We start from the raw sequence: 11,932 nt of genomic DNA on the forward strand, positions 1-11,932 counted from the left end.
CTGGTTCACACACTTCTCCTATCTGGAAATTATGTTGGCATGCTGGAAATTTAGGCCTGGTTTGACATTGATCTCCTTTGCCAATACTCCTTTTCCCCTATGCCTACTCCTCTCCCTTTTTTTATTTTTTTATCCTCCTCCCCAGAACCTCACCAATCTGACTGAGCAGATCTAGAGCATTCAGCAAACAGTGGCTACTTATTTATTATTGTCTATATTATTTGTAATGAAATGCAAAAAACGAATGGAAACCTACTGAACCTAAATAAAATCATGCTTTACATAAAAAATAAATAAGTTTCCTATTTAGAAACAAAACAATGAATCCGAAGAAAATAACAATAAGTACTGCAGACTCATAGAGTTTCTATGCAATTAATTCTAGTTATTGATAAATCATTAAGAGATAATTTCCCAGTGTAGTTAAAAAAATAAATCCCAAGAAAATATTAATAAGCATGACAGACTCCAGATGTGTCCAGGGAATTAATTCCTGTTATTTATAAAAGCACGACTCATTGAAAAATATATAACATTCAGTAGACAAACATCTTTGGGTATACTGATTTCTTTATTGATTATTATGTACTGTAAGTAAATATCAATGCTTTCATCTCTGTAAGTATATTTTAAAATAATTCCTAAACAATTGTATAAAACAAAATAAATCACTGAAAAGATCATATACTGCAGAAATACAATCATTGGAAGCACTAGTTTGCCATCATTATCCCCTTCATCAGTAAGTATGGTACATTGTAAATATGTTGGGGTGTTTTTTTTATAACATTTTGATTTACCATTACTAGTATTTGGAGAATTTGGTATTTGTTCTTAACTAACATGATGGAATTTTAGTTTTTTCTTCTGTTAAGAGATTAATCAGCTTGCAGTAACTCATATCAACCATTCACAATGCAGTTTTTAACATGACTTGTCTCCAGAAAATTGAAATCGAATGAGCTATTGCACTTTTATTTAGTTTGTAAAAAACCCTATGCATCAAAAACAATTGCCAATTTTGTTGCATTCAGTACTGAAGATTTACTGTACAAAATACATATTTTAAACTTTTTTTCATATTTTGTTACATCTGAGTACAGCTGATTTCCTGTAGCCATTTCTCATCCACTTTCTTTCTACATGCCCTCCAGTTATGGCTTCTAGCCATTTCTCAGGTTGGCATCCTCATGGTGACAACAGTAGACCATGCCAGGGTAATGGGTCTAGTAACACGGCAACTTTTGTAATGTCGATTGGAAGCCTATGTGACAAGGAGACAGTGCAGGTAAGGGTAAAATGTTCATGAACAAGGATCTTCGCAATGAGATAGGTATTATATTATTAGAAAGCTGCAGACTGAGAAACATTAAAATGATGTTTGAAAATACTGTAATGTGTTAAAGCTTTAATTATTGGGTCTACATTAACTTTCAATTCAAACTTAACTCATTTACATCAACTAGGCAAATCTGATTTGTAAAATTGTAATCTTCAGCTGATGGATCAGAGAAATGTGACCAGAATTACCACAATCCGCCTCTTAGGATTCCAGATTCCTCAAAGTATTACATTTTTGGTGTTTTATATTTTCCTTATGCTTTATTGTGTGACAATATGTGGAAACCTCCTGATCATCACATTGGTGTCCTACAGCAAAGCCCTCCATTCTCCCATGTACTTCTTCCTCTCTCATCTTTCTGTATTGGATATAATACTGTCAACTGATATTCTGCCAAATATGATCAGAACTGTTTTGGTAAAAAATACTACCATGTCATTTTCTGATTGCCTTGCCCAGTTTTCCTTCTGTGTTATCACAGAATGTTCAGAGTGTCTTCTACTGACAGTGATGAGTTGGGACAGATATTTGGCCATCTGTAAGCCATTGCATTATGCCTTGAAAATGAACTACAAGGTTTGTTGGATACTGGTTATCCTATGCTGGATTACAGGATTGTTTTTAGTATTGATTTACACTTTAACTATGTCAAATTTAGAATTTTGTGGTCCCAATATTATTGATCATTTTTTCTGTGACTTTGATCCCATCCTACAACTCTCCTGCACTGACACCACCATTGCTCGTTTGGAACTAACAATTTTGGGTGTTATTGTTGTCATTGTCCCATTCTTTACCATCTTTGTATCATATTCTTATATTATAGTCACAATTTTAAAAATCCCATCAATTACTGGCAGACAAAAGGTTTTCTCAACATGCAGCTCTCATCTGACTGTTGTGTCCATCTATTATGGTACCCTAGTTTGTGTTTACTTGACACCTAATAGAGGACAGACGCAGACCCTAAATAAGCTCTTATCATTACTGTACACTGTTGTCACCCCAATGATTAATCCAATTATATACAGCCTGAGGAACAAAGATCTCAAAAAAGCTGTTAAAAATGTAATCAAAAACTTGATCATTTGTTTCAATAAAGATTAAAATGTGTATGAATTTACTATCACACACATTTTTATAAGAGTTAAATTTGAGGAAATATTTATCAGTAACACACAAACCTATAAAAAAAACAACTTGCTTCTGCATGAGGGACCTGAGGAAAAAAAACAGAAAGGACCTCATACAGCCGATCAAATGGAACAATGGAACAAAATTCAACAGGGGTCTGGCTGAATTTGAATCCATGTGGTTGTACAGAAGTTGATCTAACAACTGTCTTTCATACAACTAGCCTGTCTGTTTTGTCCTGATTAATCAGTGCTGCCAGCTATAGATGGCAACACTGATCAGTGTATTTTGAACGTAAGGAACTCAGCAAGAGTGAGTCCATGTCCACATCAAATGGGTAGATGGGGGAATCAGGTCACTTTTTTCATTCAAACTTCAGGTTGAAGAAAAAAATTAGGCATGCATGGGCTGCCTTAGACTATCCTCCAGATTCAATTAATGTAAGGCAAACATTAAAAGTTCACCTCATTCAGTGACCAGGATGACACACAAAGTGTTTATCAGAAAACCGACTTTATGAAAGCGGGGTTTACAATTAGTATATGACTTCACATGTATCTTCAAACTGGATACCCAACAATAGGACTAAAAGGAACCATTGCATCTAAGTGCATCCATAAGATTCCTGTAGGACTCACCCTCAACAAAGAAAGACTCACCTTGAATTAGTGCTGGGTCCAAATCCTAAACAATGCTGTTGAAATAAAATATTGCACTTTTTTTTATTATTATACAGGATTTATATAGTGACAACAATTTACTCAGAACTTTACAACATGATACAAAATAAGACATGCCTTTATAATGAAATAAAGAGATGTGGCCCTCAGAAAATGAGTAGCAAGGACAGTCAATAATTGTAATTAGTAAGCAGGTGTAATTATACAGTTTAAAGTTAGGCAAGCCCATTTCACTTATCAGGTGGGCAAAGTAAGAAGAGCATGTTTTATTCTTGATTGTTTTCTTCCAAATTTATTTGGAGATAAGGCCTTGCAAGAGTTCCAAATAGGGGCTGGGGAAATAATGGGTATTGTTTATTATTATTATTATTATACAGGATTTATATAGCGCGAACAGTTTACGCAGCACCCTGCTCAGAAGAGCTTACAATCTAATAGAGTGGGGCAGGTGGCACAAAAGATTGTAACTGTGGGGAATGAGCTGATGGAATTGGTAAAAGATTAGTTAGCCGGACAGGTGGAGGTAGCGAGTTCCAGAGGATGGGAGAGGCTCTGGAGAAATCCTGGTGACCAGCATGGGAGGAAGAGACGAGGAAGCTTGAGAGTAAGAGGTCTTGAGAAGGGCGGAGAGGACGAGTTGGGTGATATTTGGAGACAAGATTGGTGATGTAGCTTGGGGCAGAGTTGTGAATGGCTTTGTATGTTGTGTTTGGTATTTTGAATTTAATTCACTGGGTGATTGGGAGCCATTGTAGGGATTGGAGGAGAGGGTTGGCAGACACTGAGTGATTGGTAAGGTGGATAAGTCTGGCAGCAGCATTCATGATAGACTGAAGAGGGGGTAGCCTACGGAGAGGTAGGCTAATGAGAAGGGAGTTGGAATAGTCAAGGCGAGAGATAACGAGGGAGTGAATGAGGAGCTTGGTGTTGTTGTTGTTTGAAGTGCGTTTGAAGTGTGAATACTAGTCAAGGTAATTATGGTCACCTGACCAAACCAGAAGAAAATTGTGAGGTACCACTGGGAGGGCTGGGATGTGGACACTCAGATATTTAATTGATATTGAAATGGAAAACAGTTCTATAAGTGGACTAAGAACTGAACTGTTAAGAGCCATATATTTTACCATAAATTAATTCTAAGTTACACAGGGAACTGAAGGTTTTAAAAACTTCCATGAGATGAGTAATCATGTGATTCGAATGAGATATGTATAAAAGTAAACCATCTACAAAAGCTGAAACAAGGTATTGCCATCTTCCCCTCTGTACTCCTTTGTAAATAAAAGATAAATTAATAGTGTGGATAAAATGAATCAGAAGGAAATAGATTAAGGGGGGCATGTAGCAGCACTGATGTGTCCTATTTTTATTAGAAAAGGGATCTGACAAGTGACCAATAATTTAAAGTAGTACGATTGGGACAGTTATTAATTCTAGAATGTTATATATTTGCATGTCTGCAGAATAGCCAACATGTGAGCCTTGACAAAGAAGACTGGAAGTAGAACGCCATAGATGATTGTGTAGAAGGCTTTCAGAAAGTGTTTTGCGGGAGTTGATTGACAAAAGTTTTATAATAAAGTGTGGTAAAGTTATTTGGACCTAGATTCTCCCCTGGTCTCATGAGAGACCAGGCTTGGAGTAACTCATCAGGGTTTTTTCTAACACTCTTGTCTGGTCTTTACTTTTGGAGGGGAGTCCATTGTTTTCAGAATGTGGTCAATGGTCCCCTGGCTGGAGTTTGAAGGTGTATGCAGGTGATAGAGCTTAGAGAAGTACTCCTTGAATATATATGCTATAGCTGCTGGATTGTGATGGGACCTATTGTGGAGGCTTATGTTCTCAAAGATATTGTTTTCTCAATTGTGATCGCAGAGATATAAGCAGATATTTACTGGATTTGTTCCAGTGATAATATATTTCATCTGGTCTTTGAGATTGTTTTTAATTCGGCTCTTTGTTTCTTCATTCTGCTACCCGATGAGATAAGTCCCCCTGCAGAGTACACTCTTGGGCTTTTCACATAGTAAATAAAGATATATTTTCCACTCGTATAATTGCTTTGTGGATGGATAGAGTATCAATCTTAGAGGGAGGGGTTTAGAGGTTTTTTCACAAACATCATTGTTTAAGCTGGCATTAATTCATAGATGTGGTGATCCTAAGGGCAGTGTGGTCTGAGAAGGTTTATAGGATAAATACACAAAGTCCTAAGGAGCGGAAGAGCATCTTGCAAAATGAAGAAACGGATGCAGAAGCTGCAGTGTGTCAACCAGATGTAGTGCACACAAGTGGTTCAAGATATGTTTAACCACTTGCCAACCAGATACCGTCATTATACAGCGGCAGGTCGGCACATTCCTGCAAATTGTCATAGGTGTACAGCGGCTCCTTTAAAGAGCCATAGTAAGCGCTCGCACTCGCCCGCTGTACGGCGGGGGACCCGATGCACTTGGCCGCCAGTGGGAACGAGAGCCAGAAAAGGGATCTGTCAATGTAAACAGACAGATCCCCGTTCTGACAGGGGAATTAGAGAGAGATCTGCTGATCCTAATTAAAAAAATAATAATAATAATATTAAAATAATATAATATAATAATAATAAAAATGCCATAAATCTATTCCCTATTTTGTAGAGGCTATAACTTTTGTACAAACCAATCAATATACGCTTATTGTGATTTTTTTTTTACCAAAAATATGTAGAATACCTATTGGCCTAAACTGATGAAAAAATGTGTTTGTTTTTTTTTATTTGGGTTTATAATTATAGCAAAAAGTAAAAAATATTGTTTATTTTTTTTCAAAATTGATGCTCTTTTTTTGTTTAAAACGCAAAAAATAAAAACCGCAGAGGTGATCAAATACCACCAAAAGAAAACTCTATTTGTGGGAAAAAAAGGACATCACTTTTGTTTGGGTATGGCGTCATACATCCGCACAATTGTCAGTTAAAGCGAAGCAGTGCCGTATCGCAAAAAATGGCCTGGTCATTAAGGCCGCGTACACACGGGTGGATTGTCTGCCCAACTAAGTTCGTCAGACAGTCCGACAGACAGTCGGTTCAACTTTTGAATGAACGTACTTGACCACACACGATGAACAGGCAGTCCGCTGAAAACTTGCGCGATGACGTGTACAGCACGTACGACGGGACTAGAAAAACAACGTCCAATACACTGCAATGCAACCTTCGGCCGTGTAAATCCTTTCTGAGCATGCACCATACTTAGTCCGTTCAACTTGCCTACACACGAGCGGACTGTCCACTGAAACCAAGTTTGGACGGACAAAACCAAGTTTGGACGGACAAAATTACGGAAATTCCGAAAGACTAAGTCCGTCAGATTGTCCGCTGAAAAAGTCCGCTGAAGCCCACACACGAGCGGATTGTCCGCTGAAACACGGTTCAGCGGACTAAGTTGGGCAGACAATCCGCCCGTGTGTACGCGGCCTAAGAGGGGAAATCTTCCAGTCTGTAAGTGGTTAAAGACTCTATAAGGCATGGATGATTTCCTATCTGAAGTAGTTAGTAGGAAATCTTAGGTTAAAATCTCCCAAAAAATTAGAGAATCAGTCCTAAATGTTTTTAGTTGTTGTATAATATTGTCTAGGAACAAGACATGGTTAGTGTTGGGGAAATAAAAATTCACCAGATTGACAAGTCTGTGCTCTTAAATTCCCTTTAAGAAGCAAAATCTGCAAAATCTGCAAAATCAGAGCTTGCTGCAATCTGAGATGGCAGTCCGAGAGAAAAGCTCCGGCCAAGCAGGGGATAATTATGGCTCCGCCCAACCTCCAGGACCCGCCACAATTCATCCCACTCCTACGGTTTACACCCCAGACCGCCTTCACCATGATGAAGAAGTGCAAGGAGGAAAAAAAGCCTCAGAAAGCACGGCTTTCTTTCCTCAACAATGAGGCAGCAGACAAAATGGCACCGCCAAGCCTTCCACCTCGACTCCCAGAATGGCATCATGAGCGTCACAGCAGGGCATACATGCCTCCTCCGGCAGATCGCCACACAGCCCTCAATCAAGCTCCTCCACACTGCTATCTGGCAGCCCTGAAAAGTCCAGATTCAAGATGGATGCAAAGAAAAAAGGACATGATGTAAGCTATTTTGTGGATTCTGGGGAGGACACTAGGGAGCTGCCTGACTCCGTTGAGGAATTTCCAACTTCTAATCAACCTGTGCTAGTGCAGTTATGAAAGACATTGTCAGGTGCTTGTATGGAGATTGAGATGCTAAGAGGGCTCCTCTTGTGGCTAAGTGCAGCATGTTCCTGAAGTTGGAAACAGGAAGCACGGAGCCCAAAGAAGCATGGTTGGCCGGGTACTTGTTTGCAGTTCGATGAGTGGCGGAGCATAACTTTCAGTGTTCGGATGAATGGAGAAACCAGGAGCCAGGCCAGGGGTCATACACAGATAGATCAGTCCAGAGAATACACAGGGGTGAGCCAAGGTCAAACACAGGCAGGGTCCAGGTACAAGCTGAAGGTCAAGCTGGGAGATCAGGAAGCAAAAGCATAGTAAAGGAGCAGGCCAAGGGTCAGGCAAGGAGATCAGGAAGCAAGGTCAAGGTAAGCTGGGTCACAACGGGTATCTCATATCAGGGAGCAAGGTCAAGATACACAAGGGAGCTGAGGAGATAATCCAGCAATGTCCTGTGGTGCAGGCTGGCTTAAATAGGGCCACTGGCACCAGCGTCTGTTACGCCACTTGTGCACTGGCGTGCACGCGCAGTATTGCCAATGCACACTGGTATGCGACAATGCACACTGATGCAAACTGGCATGCGCCAATGCATGCTGGTATGCACCAGCATGCGCCAATGTGTGCTGATTCTCGGCGAATGCTCGCGCACGTCTTGGGACCCTCCATGGACATCCATGAGTGTTCTGGGTGGCATTGCCAGCAACGTGACAGCCATGTTAATGTTTATAAGAAGCTCCGTCCAAGCTGATCTGATGTCCTGTATGTACAAATTTAATAAAGAGTTCAAATCTGTTAAATCCAGGGTAGATCACATAAAAAATAAGATGGGGAAATTTGCTACCACCATTAATGATCTAGTGGATGACTGAGGGAAAGAATGAGGAGATGGAGTGGGTGAAAGCAAAAATGGCAGACTTTGAGAACAGATCCAGAAGGAATAATATGAAAATAAGGTCCCTAAATCAGTTACACAAACTGAACTGTGTTCCATTGTTACCATGATGTTCAAAGCCATACTTCCTAAAGCTTCTGATATGGACGTCATAGTAGACAGAGTCCATCACCTTCCAAAACCTCCCCACCTTTCAGACCACATCCAAAGAGATGTGATTCTGCTCCTACACTTTTTTCATATAAAAGAAAAGTTCATGTCTGCAATGCACAAAAAAGATCACATTCCCTCCCAATATTCGTCATTGCAATTCTATGCTGATTTGTCCCAGTATATAGTACAGAAGAGAAGAAATCTCAACACCAGTATGAAAGCCTTATGAAATCATGACATCAGAAGGCTCCGCTCATGTCATAGACTCTTTGGAAAAAGCCTGCTCAAATCCTGGCAGATAATCCCTGAATCATCTGCTCCTTCCTCCTCACAAAAAAACACAAACCATCTAGTTCATCTAGTTGGAAAAGGGTGACCAATAAACTTGCAGAAGCACAACTGACCTGTTAAGGGTTAAGAAAAGGTAATCAAATTCCCTGCAAGACGGAGGGTGAATTTTAGTTCAAAACACCCCCACTTAACCTGAGCAGCAAAAGGCTGCAAACGGGTTCATTATCTAATTTCATGCTATTATTTTTTTCAGTTATCGATTAATGTAATTTCTAATCGCACATTTTGGTTCTTCAACTTACTTTTCTTTCTTCCCTTTTGAGCATGATTTTTTACCTCTAAAATGACTCGTATCATCAAAAACTTCCTTAGCAGTACCTACGGTGAACACCACTGAGATATGGTCATTTCTGGATTCAGACACTAGAGAGCGCCCACAGTCCACAGTGAGTAAATGTACTTTTCACTTCACACTGCAACTTCTCATAACTAAACAGTGGTATTGACCTTTCTGTCTATTAACTAAAATTGCCTCAATCACCCTGTCAAACGCAAATCCTTATGGCAAGAAGCTCTGCATTTCCGCTGTGATGTTCTTTGTGTTTAGGAGTCACATTTTTGTTATAGCGCACCACCAAAATGTACTCATACAAACTTCTCTCATGTCGTCACTGCCAATGCTAACACAGAAAAGAGAGGTGTATAGACGGCCATTAAAGACACAGTTAACTTCACCTTATACAAGGAAATAAAGGATCCCCAAGGCAGGTACTTAATATTAGTCTGTGATATCAATTCCACAACACATACTCTGGTGAATGTATATGCGCCTAATGCACATCAAATACGTTTCTTTAACAAACGATTAAAATCCATCTGGAAACACCAAAAATGAGGATTGCTCCTTTGCAGGGATTTTAATACCACTCTGGACCCTACTATGGATTCTACATCCTGTAGAGGTAGACACACCCCATCATTGCAGCACTACATTCAAGCACAAGAACTGCATGATCCTTGGCATTTTTTCCATGCCAGTGAGAAAGATTTTACTTTTTTCTCTAACCCACACCAATCATACTCCCGCGTTGACTTATTCCTAATGGATAAATGACTATTGGAGAAAACCACTACCACCAGTATCAACAACATCACATGGTCTGACCAAGCTTCGATCCTATTAACAATTCAGCACCCCATGTCATCCCATGCCACTCATATATATAGAACCATCTCTTGTCTACTCCGACAAGCAGACACTAGAACCGAACTAGAGAGAAATATTCTTGAATTTTACTAAACCAATGACACATCTGTGGACAACCCTTTTACACTTTGGAATGCCCATAAGGCATGCATTAGGGGATTCTTTATTAAATTAGGGGCAAGGGCAAAGAGGCAGCGACTAAAACATGTCTCATCTTTGAATTCCCCATTCACATCCTTTTAAGTACAGCAGGTCATAGACTCACTACCCAATACCAAATCACCTGGACCAGGTGGTTTTACAGGGGATTACTACAAAACATTTAAGCACATCCTATCACAATACATGATTCAAATGTATAACACTGCAACTGCCTCTTCGCCCTTCCCATTCGAAATGCTTATAGCTTTATTTATAACTCTACCTAAGCCAGGGAAAGAATCTACTTTACCCCAGAAATTTAGACCTATCTCTCTCTTAACCAGTTGAGACCCGCGCTATAGCCGAATGACGGCTACAACGCCGATCTCCTTTGCCGGGACTACGTCTATTGACGTCGTCCCGTGCACGAGCGGCCTGCGCGCCCCCTGAGGGGCGCGCGCAGCACGCTCTGTGATCGGCGAGTCTATGAGACTCGCCTGATCACCGATCCGAGCAAGGGGTCGATCCCGACCCCTTATCATGTGATCAGCTGTCAGCCAACGAAAAAAGAGCCGATCACCGGCGGCCGTGCCAGTGCCCACCTGCCCCCTGCTTTGCCACATCAATAAAAAATGTGTCCCCCCTGTCAGTGCCACCCAGCAGTGCCCATAGTGCCACCCAGCAGTGCCCACAGTGCCACCCAGCAGTGCCCATAGTGCCACCCAGCAGTGTCACCCAGCAGTGCCCACAGTGCCACCCAGCAGTGCCCACAATCTGCCTCAACAAAGGTGCTGCACCCCAGTGCCACATATCCATGCCCAGCAGTGCCGCCCATCAGTACCCTAAGAAAAAGGTTTGGCGAACATCGCCGATCAGTAGAAGGGGACTCCAATCTCACTACCCCACGACACTTTAAAGAACACCATCAAGGGTCCACAGAGGGCATGCAAGTATGGGCCCTTGAACAGATACCTGGATCCTTCCCCCTCGCAGAACGTTTCAAACGTCTCTGCGAGAGGGAAACTTTTTGGATATATACGTTAGACACCCTCACGCCTGGAGGCCTCAACGAGGACATAGAAATCAACTCAGTTGTCTAATTTTTACCCATCACACTTTTTCCATGAGATTTTTTAATGAGACTAAAAATTGCTTAGCCGCCCCCGCCCCCCCCTCCCCCCTCCCCTTCCCCCCTTCCCCCCCCCCGCCCTCACCTCCACAAATCAGTATCCACGCGCCTTTTTCTGATCCCACTATAAGTGGGTTCACACACGTACGAGTGCGTGTGCATGCGTATGTATGTATGTATGTGTATGTATATATATATATATATATATATATATATATATATATATATATATATATATATATATATATATATATATATATATATATATATATATATATATATGTATATATGTATGTGTGTATGTGTGTGTATGTGTATGTATATATATATATATATATATGTATGTGTATGTTCTGCTCTAACATCCACGTCTCATTTTAACACCATTTTATTGTATTTTACAGTACCAAATTCTCACAATATCAAATCCTATCGATATACATGTCTCTCACCATGTTATGTCATAATACCCACCATAGAAATATACCTTCAGCAATTTAATTAACAATTTTTTGCCCCTTTTTCATTTTAATTTTATTTTTATTCCTAGTTCTATTTTTATTTTTATTTTTATCTTTATTTTTATTTTTATTTTTATTGTTTTTTTATTGTTATTTTTATTTTTATTCCTATTGTAATTTTATCCTTATTTTTACCTCTATTTTTATTGATTCTTTATATATTTTTTATATATATTTTTTATATATAAAAAATTTCTTTTTTATATATATATATATATATATAT

The 11,932-nt window shown here is 39.8% G+C and overlaps 1 protein-coding gene across 2 annotated transcripts; it reads left to right on the forward strand.

The window, feature by feature from the left end:
• Positions 1 to 493: 493 nt before the first annotated feature.
• On the forward strand, positions 494 to 2,818 carry LOC143963951 (olfactory receptor 5P55-like). 2 transcript variants are annotated; one of them, XM_077473677.1, is made up of 2 exons: positions 494 to 618; positions 1,467 to 2,818. In XM_077473677.1, the coding sequence occupies exon 2, from the start codon at positions 1,502 to 1,504 to the stop codon at positions 2,447 to 2,449; it is 948 nt and encodes a 315-aa protein (XP_077329803.1). In that variant the 5' UTR covers positions 494 to 618; positions 1,467 to 1,501; the 3' UTR covers positions 2,450 to 2,818. The 2 variants fall into 2 exon arrangements, with proteins under 2 accessions (XP_077329803.1, XP_077329804.1); XM_077473678.1 differs by having other exon boundaries at positions 542 to 618; positions 1,499 to 2,818.
• Positions 2,819 to 11,932: the final 9,114 nt, after the last annotated feature.

Source organism: Lithobates pipiens, unplaced genomic scaffold, assembly GCF_037356315.1.
Source record: "Lithobates pipiens isolate NorthernLeopardFrog02 unplaced genomic scaffold, aLitPip1_a1.2 Scaffold_8, whole genome shotgun sequence".
NCBI classification, from domain to species: domain Eukaryota; kingdom Metazoa; phylum Chordata; class Amphibia; order Anura; family Ranidae; genus Lithobates; species Lithobates pipiens.